The 22,432-nt window shown below is 48.5% G+C and overlaps 1 protein-coding gene across 1 annotated transcript in view; it reads left to right on the top strand.

Annotated features, from left to right (window-relative positions):
- The window catches only part of INTS4 (integrator complex subunit 4), a 358,899-nt gene that overhangs the window by 63,403 nt on the left and 273,064 nt on the right, over window positions 1–22,432 (top strand). The window contains exon 4 of the mRNA XM_086933901.1: window positions 14,369–14,475. Within this exon, the coding sequence (XP_086790027.1) occupies window positions 14,369–14,475 (107 nt within the window). The remainder of the gene's footprint in view (window positions 1–14,368; window positions 14,476–22,432) is intronic.

The following is a 22,432-nucleotide window of genomic DNA, read 5'->3' as shown; positions in this document are numbered from 1 at the left end:
GGTCGACCTTACTCGACCTTCCCTGGCGCCAATTCCGGTGACAACACCCCTGGCGTCGGCCATGCCTCTGGCTGACACCATCCCCGTCCTCACCCCCGAGATGGACCCAGAGCCGGACCGCCGTTGGATCCGATACCAGAGGGTACTTTTGCTCCCTTGTTCTTCCCAGGTGTTCCTATCACCCTGATGATGGTGATGAGGACTGAGACAGGTCGCTGGACCCTTTGCAGACCAGCTGGAGGAACCAGACAGGAAAGAGGAATAGGGTGACAGCAGTGGTCTGGACACTTCCGCAGACCTTGGCATGCTTTCTCCCCCTACCATGCTACGGAGGAGGCAGCGTCCTATGCAGTGGTGGTGCGTAGGGCAGCCGAGGCCTTGGGCCTGTGGCTCCCTACAGTGGCAGTCAGGACTAATATCCTGACAGAGGTGTTTCATCCTGCGGCAACTTCCTCAGAACCCCTCTTGCCCTTCAGTGAAGCTCTCACTGACGTCTTTCTGGGCACTTGGTCCAAGCCCAGCACAGGGGCTCCTGTGAAATGGGCGATTGCCCGCCGCCACCGCCCGGCTCCGGGCGATCCCATTTTCCTCACCCAACACCCTTTCTTTGAGAGCTTGGTGGTCCAAGCTTCTTCTTCCAAGGTTGCATTCCCTTCTGGTGCTCCAGACAGGAAATCCAAGAAGCTGGATTATTTTGGGAAGCACATGTTCTCTTCCTCCAGCTTGGCACTGCGATCTGTGAATACCGCGTGCATCTTGGGCCGATACTCCCATACAATCTAGGATATGTTGCGCAAATCCGGCCTCATTGCCGTGAGGAGGCCTGGGCTGTTCTCTCCCAAGCCGTGGCAGACGGAAGAGACGCAGCAAAATTCATGATTCGCTGTGGACTGGATACCACCGACTCACTGGGCAGAAAGATTGCCACATCGGTAGCAGTTCGGCGCTACGCCTGGTTGAGGACTTCTGGCTTTTCGAGTTATGTTCAACCAAACTTGCTGGACTTGCCCTTCAATGGCTGTTGCTTTTTTGGTGACAAGGCAGACTCGGTGCTGGAGCGCTTTAATGATTCTCAAGCTACGCCCAGATCCTTAGGCCTTGCTGCGTCCTCCAGTCCACCTCAGTCTGCCTTTCGCCCCTTTCGTGGGTACGGAAGGGGCACCCTACCACCTCCGGCCCAGTCTAGCCACCGGTCCACGCATGCTGCCCAGCCTCTGAGTGGCCGCGGACTATGGACCCAGAGAAGCAGGCCTGAGAGCAAGCGGGCAGGTCAGTCCACCCTTTCCCCCTATGCAGCAGCCCCCAAACCCTCTTAGTCTGACCTTTCAGGCCCATCAGCGGCCAGTGGGTGGCAGTATTCTTCATCACCTCCCCCACTGGCAATCCATCACATCAGACGGGTGGGTTTTGCAGATAGTCTGAAGGATCTACTCACTCCCCTTCGAAACTACCCCTCCCTCCATGCCACCGTCTCTCGATCGCATGTCGGAGCATCATTTGGCGCTTCTCCACCAGGAAGTTTCAGCTCTCTTGGCCAAGGGAGCTATAGAAAGGGTCCCTGCACCTGAAGTAGGACATGGTTGCGATTCCTGCTACTTTCTGGTGCCCAAGAAGAACAAGGGCCTGCTTCCTATCCTAGACCTCAGGGCCCTCAACCGCTTCCTCCAGAAGATGAAGTTCAAAATACTCATGTTGGCTTAGGTCCTGTTGCCCTCGACCCTGGAGACTGGATGGTGGTGTTGGACTTGCAGGACGCCAATTTTCACATCCCCGTCCTGCCAGCCCTTAGACGCTATTTACGGTTCACAGTAAGCCATGAGCATTTTCAGTTCACCGTGCTCCCCTTTAGCCTTACCAGTGCCCCTCTGGTGTTCACGAAAGTGATGGCGGTGGTCGCAGCTCATCTGCGCAGATCAGGGGTTCCAGTCTTCCCTTATCTCGACGACTGGCTTTTGAAGGCGGGCTTGCCCCAGGCTGTCGTTTTCCACCTCCAGACTAGGGTGGACCTTCGTAATTTTGCTGGGGTTCCCTATCAACGTGCCGAAGTCACACCTGACTCCCTCTCAGTCACTCCTTTTCATCGGGCTGTTCTGGACACAGTGCAGTTTCGGGCCTATGCTCCTGAAAAGAGAGTCCAGGATATTTGGGCTATGATACTGATGTTTCACCATCTATCCTGAATTTTGTTGATAATGACATTGAGGCTGCTGGGCCTCATGGCCTCCTGCATCTTGCTGGTGGATCCAGCCAGGTGGCATATGCCAGCTCTGCAGTGTGACCTGAAATTCCATTGGGTGCAGCTTCAGGAGAATCTTTCCGACTACGTCCAGATCTCGGAGGGAACTGCGCAACAACTGCAGTTGTGGTTAACAAACCAGGATTGGGTCAGAGGCAGATCCCCCTCCCTTCCCCAAACAATCCTCACAGTGGTGACCAATGCATCACTTCTGGGAGGGGGCGGCCACCTGGGAGAGGCAGAGATCAGAGGAGTCCCATCTCTGATAAGTCTAGACTCCATATCAACCTGTTGGAGCAGGGCGAATCGCATGACACTGAAGGCATTCCTTCCCTCCCTCAAGGAGAAGGCAGTGCAAGTGTGCACAGGCAACACCACTGCCATGTGGTACTCCAAAAAACAGGACGGGGTGGGGTCGTGTACCTTATGTCAAGGGGATCTTTTCCTTTGGGCATAGCTGGAACATCAGGGCATATCCTTGGTGGTTCAACACCTGGCAGGTCGTATTAACTCCTTTGTCGGTGCCTGGTGGATCACAAATGGCATCTTCACTTTGAGGTGGTCTAAGGTCTCTTTCAGCAGTGGGGAGAGCTTTGGTTAGATCTGTTCGCCACTGAAGAGAACGCGCTATGTCAGCAGTTATGTGGGTTGGAATTTCCAAGGCGGCACTCGCTCGGTGACGCTTTATTGCCTATACCACTTCTGCCCCATGTGCCGCAGAAGATAAGCGCGACCGGGCCCAAGTCATTCTTTTTTAAAAAAAATTTAAAATTATTTTTATTAACATTGCTCACAGACTCGCAGTATACATCACAGTGTTCAATATTCTTAAAATCTTTGGCAATTCATAGTACAATCCAGGGCAAATCATACATTCTCAAGTCCACATCACCCTTGTCACTCCTCTCCCGCCTCGACCCCCCCCCCTCCGATACCTCTGCCAGGGACCCCAGATCCTCCTCCATTTCTTCACACACCCCCTGGCCTTGTAAACGGTTTCCTCCGCCCTCTGACACCAGTCTAAATCTCGTCGCCACTGGTCTCATCTTGGTGCCTCCTGTGCCCCCCCAGCTCCTGGTTCCTTTTAGCCACCCCGGCCACTCGGGCCAGCCAGATCTCGTTGTACCTTGACCAATCCGTCGGGCCTTTGATCATTAATAATAACCATCGTGGCTCTACCGGGACTAGTGAACCCACGACCATCTCCATTGTGTGCGCCACCCTGGTCCAGAAAGAAACCACATTCGGACAGTCCCAAAGGATATGAAAGAATGACCCCTCTTCCTGACAGATCCTCGCACACAGAGGAGACAGGCTCCTGCCCCACGAGAACAGGCGTCTGCGTGGGTAGTACACCCGGTGCATGATTTTGAACGGGACCAGCCTAAACCAGACCCGCACGGCTATCTCGCGCGGGCTCTGCAGGGCATCCTGCCAATCGTCATCTTCTAAGGTACCAATATCAGCTTCCCATTTCGCCCGCAATGACAGCAGAGGGTCAGGCATGTTATTGATTAATTTCCGGTAGATGGTTGCCGTGGGTTTCTCCAAGATGGGATCTAGCAGGAGCCTGGGATGTGAGCGCGCAAGGCGTGGGAAAGACGCAGGTAATGGTAGCGCTGTGAGTCATGCATTTGGTATTCTTTTTAAGAAACTCGAACGATCTGAGGGCCCCCCTTCCAAATATCACCCAGATATTCAATTCCAATAAGCTTCCAACCCTTAAAGCCAGTGAGCCTCTTCACCTCTTTCAACTGGTCCCCGAACTAGAGCAGGGTCCTGCCGGTTATAGTGTCCGTCCATCCCAGAGATTTGTTTGCCTCTCTCCAGCACTGCAGCACCACCCCCGTATGCGAGGGCAAGCCCCTCTGAGGTTTTCGCGAATACAGGAGAAGTTCGCAGTTTAGTTATTTATTTATTTATTTATTTACGAGTTTATAGAGCGCTGGAATCGACTCCAACTGGAGTATCTCTGCGCTGCATACCATCCGGCATGGCATACCTGTCCACCCTATAGGCTGGCTCCGAGGCCTTCGCATAGACCCAGTGATTGATGTCCTGGAGTAGGGACACCCAGTAGTACAAGTGCACATCCGGAAGGGCCAGCCCTCCGTCGTACACCCCCCCAAGTGAGCTTACCAAGCGCTATTCTCTGGTTACCCCCGTCCCACAGCAACGTCCTTAGGGCCTGGGATATACGATAAACACCCCGTCTGGCAGTGGGTATGGTGAGTTCTGTAGGATATAGAGGAGGCGTGGCAACACCAGCATTTTAAAGAGCGCCGCTCGCCACATCAGTGTGAGAGGCAGGGAGCGCCAATGAGCGACGTCAGACGCCAGCCGAGCCAGGTCCGGCTCCAGGTTTTTGGCAAAGGACTCTGCCATGTCCCGAGTGACATACACACCAAGGTATTTAAATCCCCCAGTAACCACCACGGCCGGGCATCGTGACGGAACCCTCGGGGGGCACCCGAGAAAGGGTATATCAAGGATTTAGTCCAACTAATCCTGTAACCAGAGTAACTTCCAAATAACTGAACGAGGTGAAGCGCCTGTGCCATAGAATGATAGGGCCTGGCCATGTAGAGGACTATATCATCGGCGTATAAAGATATACGCTCCTCCCAATCATCCGTGAGCGCCAACCCACAAAAAGACCGCTCCCTCCGAATCCAATGGGCCAAAGGCTCAGGTGCCAGGGCGAATAGGAGCGGGGAAAGGGGGCACCCCTTCCTTGTACCCCACCCCAGAGGGAACAACCGAGACGTAACTCTGTTCACTCTCACCCTTGCCACGGGCCTCTCATACAACAAACGCACCCAGCTGCAAAAAAACGTCCCAAAGCCCAGCAGCTGCAGGACCATAAACAGATACGGCCATTCAATACTGTCGAAGGCCATTGAGGCGTCCAGTGCTATCAAGGCGGTTTGGATATCTCCCACATCCTCAGTCATGTACAACACCCCATAGAGACGCCTCAAATTGTGGCGCGTACTGCTATGAGGCATAAATCCCGACTGATCGACATGCACCAGGTCTGGCAGGACCGCAAGAAGACGCGTCGCCAAGGCTTTGGCCAAGACCTTGGCCTCAACGTTGATAAGTGAGATGGGGTGGTATGAAGAACAATGGTCCGCCGGTTTCCCGGCCTTATGGATGACCACAATCGCGGCCTCCCACTGATCCGCTGGGAGCACCCCGTCTGCCTTTCCTCGAGGAACATGCGCCACATGGGATCTATCACGACGCTGGCTTGTCGTTTGTAAATTTCAACCGGGACCCCGTTGGGCCCCAGCGCCTTCCCAACCTGGAGCGCGTTAAGGTCTTCGCCCAGCTCCAGGACTGTGAGGTCCGCCACTAGGCTGTCGATCTGCTCCTGAAACAACGTGGGGAGCGCAAAGTCCCGAAGAAACTCCTCGCAGTCTGCTTCGGACCTGGTACATACCGGAGTGTACACAGCCTCATAATAGGAAGTGAAGGCCTCCGCTATGTCAACGCCCGCCGATACCAGGGTTCCCACCTCGGTCCTCACCTCTGCAACCCAGGAACGCTCTTGATCTCTTCGTTGCAGCCAAGCTCGCAGTTTCATGCTTTTATCCCCAGCATCATATATCCGGTGTTGCACGGCCAAAGAATAGGCCTGTGCCTCACAATCCGCCAATGAACAAAGTTCCCGCTGTTTGAGGGCAAGCATGTGGCTGTGCTCCGCCAATAGGACCTCCCCCACCTCCCATTCCAACGCCGCTATCTCCCTCTCCAACTGCGCCATCTGAAGTGCCTCTTCCTTCTTCTGCGCCCCTATCAGCGCCTGAACTTGGCCCCTCAAAACGGCCTTGAAAGCTTCCCACAGGATGACCTGGGAATTGACCGAGCCACGATTTTCTTCGAAATACAACTGGGAGCCCTATCTCATTTTGTCTGCTATGGAGTCGTCTTTGAGGCGCCAAGCGTCTATTCGTGGGAAGGCCGCCCTTACGGTCGCCACCCATTGAAGAGTGACGCCGACCGGTGAATGATCCGATATCCCCCGGGCCAAGATACAGGAATCCAAAAAGTCCCCTAACTGGTCGACCCTAGCGAAAATGTGGTCTATTCTAGAGAAGGTCCCGTGGCGAGCAGAATAAAAAGTGTACTGCCTCTGTGTAGGGTGATGTGCTTGCGATACGTCGCAGAGGCCCAGCGATGAGGCAAAACCTCGCAGGCCAGTCTCCCCCCGAGGACCCAGCCTCTCCCCCGAGCGATCCAGGACTGTGTCCATTACCGCATGAGTGTCCCCCCCCCCAATATCATAGTGCCCTGTGGTAGATCCGCCAGAAGGGACGCAAGTTTTGTAAAGGACGGGGCATGCAACCCAGGGGGAAGATAACAAGAACCAAGCGTTAGCGTGCGACTCTCCCATCTAACCGCCACTGCCACCGCCACCAAACAACCGGAGTCCTCCTCCGATTTGCCCGTTACAATCAGCGGGAGCGATGTGCGGAGGAGAATCTCAACCCCCCTGGATCCCGATGTGAACCCGGAGTAGGCCAACAGCTTGTAACCAAACCTGTCCAGCGCCCTGCACGTATTGCCTCGCAAGTGAGTCTCCTGGAGGAGAACTACATCCGGACCATGGAGCTTCACGTACTGCAGGACCAGTGTACGCTTCACTTTATTGCCCACCCCATTGACATTCCATGATCAAATTCTTAACCGTGCCTGATCACCCACTGAAGTCCTGCATCCCAGCGTGTGCGGGATCCCCTACGAACCACTGCTTGTTGCAGAGTGCAAACCTATATGCCTACGAGAATAAAACACTGTGAGCCAAATATAAACCTTCCCACAACTCCCCTACCCTCCCCCCAATCCGCACCCCCATCCCTGCCTCCCTGCTAGGTGGGCCCCAAACCGCCCACCACTGAACCATGCAGAGTGCCTGTCGCCCCTTCAACCCCGTAAGCACCAACTGAGGGAACGTGAACCTGCCTCCGCAGAAGAAGTCATACTGGTACGACGGAGACCACACCCCGTGGAGAGGACTCTTAGCCAAACCCCCCTCCCTACACCCTCCCCCCGGACCCAATGCGACCATTCAGAAAAGCCATTGATGAAAACCCAGGCACACCGTACGGGCCCAAATTTCCCGCCAGCGAGGAGCCAGCAGACCCGGAGACTCCCATCCGCCCCCTTCAAAAAACAGGGCCCAAGAGGTGCACCAATTCCCCTTCTTTTTTTTTTTTTACCACAGTGACTCTTGTCTACCCCACTCCCACCGCCACTTGATCGGTGACTGTCCCGATTGCTGAGGCTCTCCAGTTTGACTGTCACTGATCCGGGTCTCCTGACCCACACGCCCGTGCAGGAGGCGCCGCAACCCGCTCTGGTGGCCAACTGTCCGTCAGCTCTCCAACCAGTCGCCCGCCTCCGTTGGTGAGTCGAGAAAAAGGCCTTCTCCCGTCGAGAATCTTGAGCGCGCCGGGTACCGCATCATGTGTTTAAAGCCTTTCTCCCTGAGAGCCCTCTTGACCCCTTCAAAGGAGCGGCGCTGGCGCTGGACATTAAGCGTAAAGTCCGGGAAAAAATGAATTGTGGCGTTGTCCAGATGGAGATCCCCTGACACCCTAGAGGCCTGCAGTATAGCGTCTCGGTCCCTGTAATTCAAAATATGGGCAATGATGGTACGCGGAGGGGCTCCCGGCTTTGGCTTGCCCCCCAGCGCGCGGTGCACTCTTTCAACTGAGAAGAAGTTTGACAGACGCTTCGGCTGGAGGTGCTTGATTATGAGATCCTCCACAAACCAGTCCATGGACGGGCCCTCCGGTACTCCCACGATTCGGATGTTATTACCCCTCGCCCGGCCTTCCTGATCCTCCAGGCGGGTGGCCATATGGTCTTGGTTCTTCATGAGCTTAGCAACCTGCTCCTCAAGTCACTTACTTTTGGACTGCAGGCTGCCAACCCCACACTCCATCTCCGCGACCTTGTCCGACATTTTGCCCAAGTCTGCCCATATTAGATTAACCTCCTCAGTCACCGAATCAAGCTTGGGTTCCGTGGTGCCCCTCATCTCTTTGATGGCGCCACGCATCTCCATGATGGCCACCATAATGTCTTTTAACGAAGGGTCTGTCCCGCCAGTTGCACCTTCGCTTCGCTGGCTCCCTCCTGGTGGGTCGTCCTCCCTCCCCACACTGACTGTTTACCTGTCAATCTAATTGACCTGTCCCTGCGTGAGGGGTTCATTGCGACCCATGGTCCTGGATTCCACCTCAGGCCGAGCCGCCGCCCACTGCGCCACTCCTGTTGACAGCACTCCGGACACGCACCAGAAAGCGACCACAGCTACCGCGCTCTAAAAGGCACCCGCCAGATGTTGCGCCCCCTTGCCACAGGCAGTCCCCTCGCTGTTTGTCCCGCCACTCCACTGGGCAGCGCAGTCGGCAATTTGCTGTCCTTCGCGGCCAAAACCTGCGCTAGTTCTATATCGGGTCTGGCCCAGTAATACCACAAGGGAGTTCTTCCGTACAGGAGTGGGGGGCCACCAAATGTCCACTCGTTTGCTGGCCAGCGACTGCCCTGGGGCGTCACAATCGCCTCTGTCACACTGCAGTCCACAGGGGAACCCACAAGGGCAGTCCCTCCACACACTGTTCCCTAAAAAAGTTTATATCCCCATTAGGGTGTATCCTTGTTTCAGGGACTTTTCCTAAAAAAGTTTATTATCCTGTTAGGGTTTATTTATCCTTGTTGCAGGGGCCCGTGTGTTTGTCATAGTGAGTCCCTCCATACACTCCAGGCCTAAATTTCACCTTGGGATCTCCGCCGGGCCCTGGGCTCCTAGCCGGTCTTTATAGGGTGATGTTTGCCGCAGGCCACTCCGCTACAGTCACCAGTTCAGGTCCGCCCCTCCACTGCTGTCAAACTCGCGTCCCCAGTCCCGACACTGACCTGTTCCCGCCTGGGGACCGCTGCCGATGCTCCCTGCGGCTACGACCGCCACCGCTGGGTCCCGCTCCTGGGGTCAACCTGCCTCCACTCTAGTGTGCCCGTGGGTACCCCCGCCTCCTTGAGCGGGACGGGCCGCACCGACAACCCACTCTCCTTTCAGCATTTCACCCCGAGGGTTCACCTCAGACCCAGGCAGAACGCGCTGTAGACTCAGTCCATCTATTAGCTCCACTGTAGTTCAGCCACCGTTGATCTGCTGAAACACCCTCAGGCTGCGAGCATCACAGGACATCCCGGCGGCGGCTGGCACCATTTTGTCACTGATTCCCACCACGAGTAGGTTCCCGGTGCCACTATCCAGGACAATTGCCACTCTTTGCAGACCGGGAACCCCGCGCAGTCTCTCTCCTCGGCGACTGCAAGCGGGGGGGTCTCACACCAGTGTCTCTATGGCTGGGCTGCGGGCTTCACCGATCAGCTCCGGTGGCTGTGGGCGCCATTTTGTCGCTGTCTGTCACCGCTGGTAGTTCCTCAGTGCCGCGATTCGGAACATGTACAATTCGTTCTCCTGGGCAGTCCGGAAGCCCCACGCAAGCTCACTGCGGCGACTGCTACCTGGGGGTCCCACACAAGCTCACTGCGGCGACTGCTACCTGGGGGTCCCACACAAATTTCTCTGCAGCTTCAGGGTCACTAGGGTTTGCCTCGGCGGCCGCAGAGCTCCACAACTCGATTGTGTCTGGACCACAGAGCCGCCAATAGTCTTCCCAACACTACCACCTGCGGTGAGTACTTTCAGAGGTCGGATGATGTCAGATGGTGGGTGTCTTTGATGGTTCTGCTACAGCAGCTCCTCTAGAGTGCTGCCATCTTCGTTGGCTGCTAGGCCACGCCCCGCCCAAGTCATTCTTGTGGTACCGGACTGGGCACAAAGAGTCTGGTACGCCGAGCTCCTGAGCGTTGCTATTGATTATTCAATGAGACTGCCCCTTCTGGAGGATCTTCTGTCACAGCAGCAGGGGACGGTTCTCCACACGAACCTGTCCAGCCCCCACCTCCTTCCTTGGAGATTGGGCAGCGACAGTTGACCGCTTTTGACCTTCCACCCCAAGTTTGCAATGTCATCTTGGCAGCCGGGCATCCCTCCACTAAGATGGTATACGCCTATCGATGGAACAACTTTGTGGCATGGTGCACAGCAAAGGCTGTGGATCCCCTCTCTGCCCCTTTTTCTGAGGTTATTTTGTTCCTTCTCTCTTTGGCCCAGCAGGGTTCGGCTCGGGGCACTGTTAAAGGCTATGTGGCAGCCATTTCTGCTGTTCTTCGGCTACCAGATCAGCCCTCTTTGTTCAAGTGCCCTATTGTAAGTAGGTTTTTTAAAAGCATTATTCACCTCTTTCCTCCATTTCCTTTAACGGACGATCAGCTCTACATTGGCTATGTGGGTGCAAGGAAAGGTCGGGCTGTGCAAAAGCGTACCATCTCCCGATGGGTTGTCCTTTGTAGAAAGATGTGTTACACTTTAGCTATAAAGGAACATCCAGTGGGGCTACGAGCTCATTTCACTATAGCTATGGCATCAACTACTGCTTTGTGATGTGAAGTCCCACTTATTAACATCTGCCAGGCGGCCACGTGGGCTTCTATGCACACGTTCACCAGACATTACTGCCTGGATAGTCAAGTCCGGAGGGTTGGCTACTTTGCCCGTTCTGTCCTCCAGGACATTCTGGTGTGAACTTGGTTCGCAGTCCTTCCTCCGGGGTTGGTATTGAAGGGGTATCTATTCTAAAGATAATGAATCTATAACTATCTCTTTCAGATGAACAAGTTACTGACCTTCGGTAACAATGTATCTGTAAGAATCATAGGTTTGTTATAGATTCCTTACCGCCTCACCCATTCCCTCCAGCTTTGCGACCTATCTTCTAGGTACAGGGAGTCCCTTGCACGGCCCTAGTGTGGCGCACCAGTGGTCAGTGTCTTTCATGTCTGCGCTTCTGGTGTTGAAAGTCATGTCAGAACTGATGTCCGTGCACAGGCGTGGATCTAAGTAAGCACTGCGACGTCATCCCATTTGACCAACGCCACCTACCGACACGCAGGGGTACCGCTAAGGAAAGAATTTTCTGATTCCAGTCTGACGCCTGGGTGTAATTTCTAAAGGTAAGGAATGTATAACTAATCTATGTCTCTTACAGATACAGCGTTACCAAAGGTAGGTAACCTGTTCTTAAACACACATTGATCCTTTGGAAAGCATAGTTTTTTTTCCAGATATCATCTGCCACATCTTTAAGTGTAACACCTCCAGAAATACTTATTACAGCACTCCATTTGGAAGCTCCCAGAAAATACCCTTAGTAAGATTCATAATTGCATTGATAAAAGACCAGATAGAAATCTTTGTATGGCCTTCTTTTTAAACACTATCTTAAACAGCCCATGCATATTCTACTCTTTTGACATGGATTGTAGGAATACATTAGTAGTGTAGCACAGCTGTGACACATTACTTATCCCTTCCTAGTTTCTGATATATGCCCCACATAGTATGTCCTAGCCCCAGTTAGGCACAACAAAAATAGGAGGTGAAGTTGAATTCTTTAAAATCCTACACATTTGAATAAGGTAGCTTATATGGATTATTCAGATGGTCTACTGTAAGCCTTCTACCTCAGTTCAGCAAGTACTTTCAAAAAAGCATTGCCCCCAAAATAATATTACAGAAGCAGAGATGCAATCTACCAACAAATGTTACAGCTTTGAGTCTCTAACCAGAAAAGGCCATGTTAAGGATGAACGGGGGAGGCTGAGCAAAACCCACAAGCACGGATGGAATAATGACCACTATGTTATGTTGACAAATGGCATCCTCACCAATCCCTACCTTGAGAAATGTGGCCCGTCAAATTAGATTTTTTTTTAACAAAGAAACATCAAAACTTTCCTGACAAATGTAACTCCTGTCAGAGACCTGGTTGGCATTGTAGGAGACCCAGAATATATCCTACCGCTCCATCGCTGCCTGCATCCTTGCCCCTATACCCACCCTAACAATTTCATGGCACTGTAATTTTTTCCTTGTCTTTATCTCTTTTTGGTGATTCTCTTTCTTTCCAACTTGTCACCCCTTCTTTTTCTACTGTTCTTTGTTCTCAATACTCCATGACATTTTATTTTCTGTGGTTTCATCCATGCCATATTCCCTGTCCTTTGTTATTCCTTTCAGGGTCACTGACACTAAAACAATACTGCACCGATCTGTTAATTTTGCTTGTATTTTAAATTCCTCTAAAATTGCCTTTCTTCATATGACTATATTTACAATTCCAATTTAGGTATTGTAAGACATTTTTATGCTTTCTGTCTTCCCCTTATAAGCCCATGATTTACTACAGTTCAGCATTTTGTTTTCTGTATTTTAACTAATCGTCACCTTATCCGTTTCACAAGTTGATCTTTAGTCAAATTATACTCGTCAAATACACTTTTCTCTAAATGATTACGCCATGATAAAATAGTCAAGAAATATAACATGAATAGATGAAACCGCTAGCTACTTCTGATAATATTCTAGAAATACAATACATGTACTAATCCCAATAACCTAAAAAACATGCCCTTCTGTATGCAACGGTAGCTCAATAAAAGTCCTTAACCTTGAAAATGGTTGTCAAGTTGGCAGAGCTTATGGAAGCATCCAGTCTTGCAGGTGAATCTTGAAGTGCATCAGTTAATCCATTCCAACATTCACTCCTGATTTTACCAATCTTTCTGAACTTACCCTTTCTCCGTTAGTAAGGGAGCATTTGACACAATATCTGTGTGTGTCGTAAAAAGAAGAAGAAAAATAAAAAAAAATTTTTTTTTAAAGGAAGCCTCCCCTTAGGGTAGGTTACATAGAAAACCAGAGTGTTTTCCGACTTTTCTTTTAAAAAAAAAAATGGAGTGGAGTGATATAGCGAGCTGAGATCTTTATTAGGAGAGTTCAACAGAATGGGGCATACCTGAAAATTATGTGACGGAGGCAGGTGAAAATGTGTCCATTTGTTGCTAGCCTTAAATTAAGTTTACCACTGAGGATTTTCTCACCTCCTGATGTTGCCAGTGGTGAAAAATGAAAGCGGAATGTTAAAGGTGAAGCGCCTTGAAAACATAATGAACACTGGTCTAAAGTTAATTCAAGGTTCTTTTGGAAGCCGGTGTAGATCTTTCAGTACGGGATTATGTGATCAAACGTTTTTCTCCCCCATGCTCCTGAATGTAATATGTATTTTGCAACGACAATTTAGGGGTACATTTTGGTAGTCCAAGGGATCACTAAGGATTGTATCACTGAGCAGAAATCAATAGGGTTTAGGAACAGTTTAATTTTTATATTATGGATTATACTGTGACTAGAGCTTTTTAATGTATATTCGATGTGAGTTCGCATAGAGATGTATTAGCAAATCCAAAAACACAGAGTTTCATACAAGGGAGAGATTAGGGTGAATCCTCTAATGTTGAAATCTGAGAGCCATTTCTTTTAGCTTTCCTCGATCTAGTCTCAGAATGGTGACCGCTTCACATTCTGTATGTTTCTAAGCAGATTTTCAATTTAAAAACCTCTTCAATTAAGTTAATTGACCCATCACAAGTTTTCCCTACTCAGTGAACAAATCAAATTCAAAATGCTTTGTATCACCCATCTGACATTTATGTCGGAGGTATAAAGTTTGTTATGGATAATTGAATTTACAGTATCCTCTCTAGACTGTTAAGATCATCAGATGCCTTGTTGCTCAAGGTTTGAAGAACAAGAATATGAACGTTTGTTTAGTATTCCAAGAATGAAACCTTTACTTGTTGTGGGCCGTACAGCACTGCCATAATCTAAAAGATCTTTTTTCCCCCCTCCATCTGCTTCCCCTTTTTATTGCATCGTGGATACTGTAAACCCATACGTGTCTTTGTAGGGCACCTAATGTTCAAATTTCCCATGCTACGATGTAAAAAACTAGCTCGCTGCAATAAAAACTGCCAATGAAAATAATTATTTGTTTTAATGATGGGAAAAGACATTTTCTCTGGTGGTTTCAGGGGTTGGTTTGGGAACTGAGACACCAGATTTAACAACACGTTCATGTCTTGTAAAAATTGACTATTTGTATGAAGACAGCAGATTATGCGACTTGTATTATTTTAATTTTTTTGCAGAGTCCCATCAAGTTCTTGCTCAGCTTCTTGATACACTCTTAGTGATTGGAAACAAACTTCGAGAAAATCTGTCTCTCCGAATGCGGTTGGTTGATGAAGCCTGCAAGGTAAAGTAATTTAAATAAAAAATTCTCAGTTTCTCTATTTTCTTTCAGAACAAAGAATTTTTGAAGTCTGCATTCATTCCATAAGGTGGCTCTCATTTAGTGAGTGTATTGTGACATTTGTGTTGCACTGTCTATTATGGAGAACTTGGTTGTTTATTAAACTTGGTGGCTGAAATGGACAGCCTTACACTCTGCAATTTGCTTCCTATTTTCATCATTACAATAGTAAAATGTATTTTTGTTTCAACTCAATTTGCCTTTAGGGCTTTGTATTCTCTTGCACTCTTTCCTTTTTTCCACATTTGCCTGTCCACTTGTGATTAGTAGCAGAAGTCACCAGAGTCCATTGAATTAGAAAAGTGTACTATACAATCCCTTCAAATATGGAGCAGCAGAACCGGCCTTAACTGAGTGCTTCAAGGGAGAGGTTCTGGAGATACTGCCCTTTCTCACTTTGAACTCTGAGTGTTCTTCTGACTCGTCTAAAGAGTCTGCAATCATCACAGAATTCAACTTTTTCCCGATTCCCCCAAGATCAGTAACATCATGTAGATTATATTATATTTGTTCTTCTCTGTATTATGGCCTTGTTACTCTTGCCTAAACAGATTGTCCTCATAAAATAGGCATTCTTCCCTTCATCAACTACTTAACGACTTCCACACAGTTATAGGCCTTGATCTTATATCTTTCCTAAATTACTTGCCCTCAAGTACATTGCTGTTTGTGGTCACTCACACATTTATTAGTTTAGGTCCAGTTGAAGGCCTAGTTGGTCCCTCACTCGGTGACTACGCTTAGTGCGCTGGAACCTTCTGACTATGCTACACTCTGGTACCCCTTCTTACTTTTCACCTACACTGTGTGAATTCTTGTCATAAGACCACTAACCTATCCTAAGAATAGCATCGGACTCATTTGCCAGCTATGGTGTTTGGATTTTGGGGGCCTACTGGTTTATGGTATTTGTTTGGGAAACAATGCCCCACAGAATCCTTTCCACCGAGTTGTTACAACTTACACCCAAGTTTCAAGAGCAGTGGACACACATAACCTATCCATTGTCTGGCTGCTGTGCCCTGTTGCCTGGCTAATAGTAAACAAATGTTTGCAAAAACAAGGAATTACCAAACCTGCCAATAATACCTGAGGCCTTCCCACAAATAATTCTGACTATAGGAGCCCAAGTTGTAGGAACAGCGTGTACCTGGGCAATGTTTTCAAGTGTTTGGAGTTGTATCTGGGTCCCAGAAGAGGAGAACACCTTTTGTTTGTTGTGTTCATTTTTAGGTGTCGCCTGACCCAGCGCATGCGCTGGTCTGGCGAGACTTTTAGTGAGGGCTCAAAAAATGCTACAGTGGCCAGCCTAGGGCTACAGTGCATGTGCGCGGTTGCCCGCTTAGGAGCAGAGGCGCCATATGGCAAACCTCGTCATACGCATTAAGCGCCTGCGATCACTTTCACTTTCACCAGCGATCACTTTCGCGGCGCCCCTTTGATGTTCTTGTTCAAAGAACATGAAACATCAAACATCATGTTGTTGTATTAATGCTCTGCTGCTGACCGTTTGACTTACAGCGTGCTTTCTCTTTCCACAAACTCAATGTTTGTGTTCCTTTATTTTGAGCGGCTTTTAGTATTACTGTTTTGTGACTTAAGGAGAATTAAGGAAATGTTACCGTGAAACTGGACAAAGTTCACAGTGTTTATTTCTGATCGCAGCGGCTGCTTCATGTCCGCTGCACCATTCAGGAAGTCCTTTCGTTGGCGCTTTCATGAGGACATGATGAGGAAGCTGGAAACTTTTGGCTCATTCTCTTTAAAAGCACAGCATGTTGGCGACTGGTTAGTCGATTACACCTATGTAGCGCTTTAGATCTCAAAGCGGTATGGTGGGTGCAGCAGTTATAACTCATGAAATATGGGGTGCAACTCACAAGGAGGGGCAAGGTTTGAGTGCACATTGGCTGCAATCGAACTCTTAAGATTATGGGATGTGTGTATCCATTATCAACACTCAGTCTTCACTAAGTGATCTTGTTTTGTTGTTGTGTCAATGCTTTGCTGCGCCCATTTGACTTACAACGTGCTTTCTCTCCCCAAACTCGATGTTTGTGTTCCTTTATTTTGAGATGCTTTTAGTATTACTGTAACACACACAACACACACACAACCACACATACAACTGCACACACACACAACCACACACACACAACCACACACACACAACCACACACACACACAACCATACACACACACACACACACACAACCACACCCACACAACCACACACACAACCACACACACACACAACAACCACACAACCACACACATACAACCACACACAACCCCACACACAACCACATAACCACAACCACACACACAACCACACACACACACAACCACACACACACACACAACCACACACTCACAACCACACCGACACACAACCACACCGACACACAACCACACCGACACACAACCACACCGACACACAACCACACACACACAACCACACACACCACACCCACAACCACACCCCCAACCACACACACAACACCCACACACATCCAACCACACACAACCCCATAGCCACAACCACACACAGAACAACACACAACCACACGCACAACCACAACCACACACACAACCACACACAACCACACTGACACACAACCACACCGGCACACAACCACACCGACACACAACCACACCGACACACAACCACACCAACACACAACCACACCGACACACAACCACACACAACCACACACACCCACACACACCCACAACCACGCACAACCACACCCACACACAACCACACACACATAACCACACACACAACCACACCAACCAACCACACAACCACACACACACACAACCACACACCACACCCAACCACACAAGCACACACACAACCACAAACACAACAGACGCAGCCACACACAACCACACACACACCACGAACACAACACACAACCACACACAATCACAACCACACACAAAACCACACACACAACCACACACACAACCACACACACAACCACACACACAACCACACAAACAACCACACACACACACAACCACCCCACACAACCACCCCACACAACCACCCCACACAACCACCCCACACAACCACCCCACACAACCACCCCACACAACCACCCCACACACACAACCAAACACACAACCACACGCACAACCACAACCACACACACAACCACACACAACCACACTGACACACAACCACACACAACCACACACACCCACACACACCCACAACCACGCACAACCACACCCACACACAACCATACACACATAACCACACACACAACCACACCAACCAACCACACAACCACACACACACACAACCACACACCACACCCAACCACACAAGCACACACACAACCACAAACACAACAGACGCAGCCACACACAACCACACACACACCACGAACACAACACACAACCACACACAACCACAACCACACACAAAACCACACACACAACCACACACACAACCACACACACAACCACACACACAACCACACAAACAACCACACACACACACAACCACCCCACACAACCACCCCACACAACCACCCCACACAACCACCCCACACAACCACCCCACACAACCACCCCACACACACAACCAAACACACAACCACACGCACAACCACACGCACAACCACACACACACACACACACACACACACACACACACACAACCACACACACTAAATCCACGTTCACATCTCGATGTCCTACTCTACCCTCAAAACAGGCTAGGCTCATCACAAACAATGGTTTTCTTCTCAACAAAATGAAAGGAGCAATACCCGTAGTGCTATGCGGGGTGGTATTAGAACTCCACGCTTTCTGTTGCAAAAATTCTGTTACATTCAATTGTTAGAAATAGCAGTCTGCACACCTTCTTTAAGCATACGATTTTCCCTCTCTACCAAACTGTTAGAAGGACTGTTCAATAGCACTTTAACATGTCTTATGTCCCGCATCTTGAGAAATGAAGCCATCTCCTCAGACACAAAATGCATGACTTAATCTAAAACAACCTCCTTAACAGTACCCTCTAACAAAAATAAATGTTGCAGAAATTTGATAGCATTGCAAGAATCAGCTGCCCTAACGAAAGTAAAATAAAGCCCTTTGGAAAAATCATTCCCCTCTCGAATAAGGAATTTTTTTTCGTTGCTCAACAAATTGTATGGATCGGTTTAATCAAGACCAATTTTCTCCCAAAGACCTTCAGGCCATTCCGCAGGACACAACGGAGGAGTATATTTTTTCCAATGCTTATCAGAACATAAGCATTCACCACAAAACACTAAATGTTTCCCTACCAGTCCATCTATGCCAGGCCACCAGTAACACTGCTTAATTTATTGTGCTAGTTGCAAAAATTCCTAAAAGGCCAACATGCGCTAAAGTAACTGTTTTGTCATGTAACACAACCGTTGATACAAAAGCATTCAGCCTCACAAAAATGCCATTACAGGCAACTCTGATGCAACCTGGGCGAAAGCTCTCATCTCAGCACTCCAGCTCCTGTCAAGGGCATCCTTTTACTGGATACTTCTTCGCTAAGTTCAAAACCTCATCCTTGACACAACATTCATCCCATTCAACCTCAGAAATCCTGAAATGCTCAGTGGCATCAGTTAAAGTCATGACACACTCATCCTCATCTTCAAGCCCACCACTATACTCCTCATCCGACCAGTAGACATGACAGTCAGCCCTAACGTTATTTCGACCTGGAACATGTTTAATATCAAAATTGAATTCTTGTAACCTCAATAGCAGCCTAATAAAGCACGAAGAGGCCTTATTGGAACAGCTGTCTCCCAACATTCATATTAACGACTCGTGGTCGCTGACTAAGTTGAATTTTGTGCCCAGGATATACATCTTGAATTTTCAGCTGCGCATGAGCAACCAAGAGCTTCCCTTTTGATGGTATTGCATTTCACTTCAGCCACACTTAACATTCTGGATGCAAATACAACAGTTCTTTCCTCACCTCCAACGAATCGGTCCAACACAGCACACACACCTCTAGAGCTGGCATCCACTCTGATAACTCTCTTCACACCATGAGTGAAAGACCTTATTGAAGATGCACTTATAATTAGTTTCTTGACACAGTCAAAAGCTTGTTGTGCTTTATCTGACCACACATCCTTAATATTTTTTTTGAGGTGGGATCTTAACAGCTGCATAGTAACCACAAGCCTCTTCACAAACCCAAAACTGAGACCTAAAAATGCCCTGAGAGTATCTTTGTCATCAGGAACCGGGGCGTCCTTATTTGCTTTCAAGAGACGTTCTTTGGTTTTGATGCCCTCATACGATAGATTATAATCAAGATAGTCAACTTGACTCTCCATAAACCTGCACTTATCTTGGTTGACAGTCATCGCATGCATCTCCAACTTTTGCATCACAATCTCCATCAGTTCTATAGGGTGATCAAAATTATCCATGTGGATCAGGATATCATCCTGAAATGCTTGAATGCCTACTTGCCCCCCATACAAATTATCAATTAATCTCTGGAAAACACTCCCAGCTGATGCGAGTCCAAATGGCATTTGCCTGTACATATATACCCCGAAAGTGGTAATAAACTTAGTTAGAGGCTGATATTCTTTTGTCAAAGGGATCTGATAAGCCAATCACAGATGTGTGGTGGAAAATGTTTTTACTAGAACCTATGTTGGCAAGCATATCACAAATCATGGGGAGGGGATGACAGTCCACCAGAATATTGCGATTCAAAGTTCTTAAATATGCACATAAACACATGTCCCTCCTCTTCTTGTTGGCTGTAACCGCAGCAGACACCCACTCAGAGGACTCCACAGTATTCTTCTAATCCATTGTGCTTTGCATGCATGGGTTCATATCCCATCCTCGTCACCAATAAAATGTGGTATGGGCACCTCAAGGAATACCACACTTAAGTCCAAACTGGTTAAAGCAGGAACTTTATTCCTTAGTTGACCTCATGACTGCTTCCCTGCCCCACAGTATGACAAGTACTTGTCCAGGTGCTCCAATTCTAGAACATCATATGAATGCATCATTATACATTTCAATCCACAAGATTCACCCTACCATTCTACAATTACACATGGCCCTGAGACACTAGTACAAGACAACCGCACATACTGCCTAATAATCAGTGCTTGACCAAGGAAACATAGTACGTATCTCACCAAATTTATTGAAAGGACTTACTGCCTTCTTTCTAGCTATTCTGATTTGGTTGAGTCTTGATGATCTGTTCTGTAGATCTCGTTTAGTGCATGGGAACCAGAAGAAGTTTGGGCTGAAATGAGTGACTCCAAGATTTTCTTCTGAGACCTGAAAGGTGATTGGAAGGCTTTATCTTAAGCAAAACTCGTAGTTGAAACTTGAATATTCAACATTTTAGCTATTCCTATTACATTGTCCACACAGTCAGTTTGATTTTCTAAGGGGGGCATCTTGAAAGCATTGCATTATAGTGCTTGTCAGGAGACGTAGGTCAGAAATTCTTGTTGTTTTCTTAAGTGCCCTGACAGCCAATGGCAGGATGGTGTGACTTACTCAAAGGCTTTCTAGGATGTTGCACGTGACTAATTATATAATGCATGAAGCATCCTAATCCGCCAGTTTTCTGGTGGTGTAAGTTGTGATTTTCTTGTGTGAACCACTGTCCAGTGAGATTTGATCACATACGAAGTCTCCAGGCATATCAAAAGGGAGGCTTTTTCTTAACCCCTTCGATGCTATTGACGGAACGTTCCGTCATGAGCGTTGGTTGGCCTGTGCTCATGACGGAACCGTTCCGTCATGAGCCTGTTGGCTCATTAGAACGTTCAGCACAGCGCAGGAATCTGTGCCGCGCTGAAGGTGTTAAAGATCTGCTCAGGGACCTTATGGCAGTTAGTGGAGACTTCAATATCAAGTGGTGTCTCTCAGCAGAGAAAAACATTTAGATACCTGCTTTGGGGTAAAGCACATTCAGACGGCCAAAGGTATCTTGATGTGTGATGATGCCTCAGCAGCGAAAAGTTCCATGTCTGTGTTCCTTATGAGTAGCCACATTTAGTGGGCTAAAGTTGTTGCCAGAGTACAATTGGTCTATCAGATGGGACTCCGCTGAGCCTGCTTCTAATACTTTAAGCAGAGTCCTCAATTTCAGCGCATATGTAGACTTTCTGCCTTGTTTTCTTTTTGGAGTTTTTTTCCCATTAGGCATTGTGCCAGCACAGCCATGTTTTGCTTTCCTTTAGAGTTTATACTCTGGCTTTTTGATCTTAGTCCTTTAGGGTAGTTGTTCTTATGGAATGTAGTCGCAGGTTGGGAAGGGTTAAGGGGGCCGGGTTGGGATATCCTTAATAGGAATTGGTGCCCTCACACACCCCTGAGGGTGTTATGCTTCATCATCGGGCTCTGCTCCTCGTTGGGTTGGTGCTGCATTACCTACGGGCCTTACAAGAAGGATCTTTGGCAGAGATCTTTTTATAATAAACCGTGTTGGTGAGTGTTTGTATGTGGGGAGTGAGTTAAAAATGCTTGTGGGATACCTCAATGTAATATTTTTAATCCGAGGTCCCCACTGTAAGATTTAACTTACTTTTGAGTTATTTTAGCTTTTGATTCTGTTACTTGAAGATTGAAATATGAAAGCTGCTTGTTTTACTAAGTGATTTACTGGGATTTGTATGTATCTTTCTGCTTACCAATGAAAAGTAGGAAGATTTATTTTCATTTCATCAAAAAGGAAACCATTTGTTTGCCATGCTCCACATTTTCCATAGAACAAGGGAAAAGCTCAGAGATCTTGTTGTAGTTTTCCTTGCATGTTTTATATTTATGAATTTGTGGCACATGTTGCTGGGTTAAGTTGTGGATTGTTTAAACCTCTCTGTGTACTATCTACCTC

Source organism: Lissotriton vulgaris, chromosome 8 (genome assembly GCF_964263255.1).
Source record: "Lissotriton vulgaris chromosome 8, aLisVul1.2, whole genome shotgun sequence".
Classification (NCBI taxonomy): domain Eukaryota; kingdom Metazoa; phylum Chordata; class Amphibia; order Caudata; family Salamandridae; genus Lissotriton; species Lissotriton vulgaris.
Note: the sequence above shows the minus strand (reverse complement) of the source record. Positions and strands in the feature narration are given on the sequence as shown.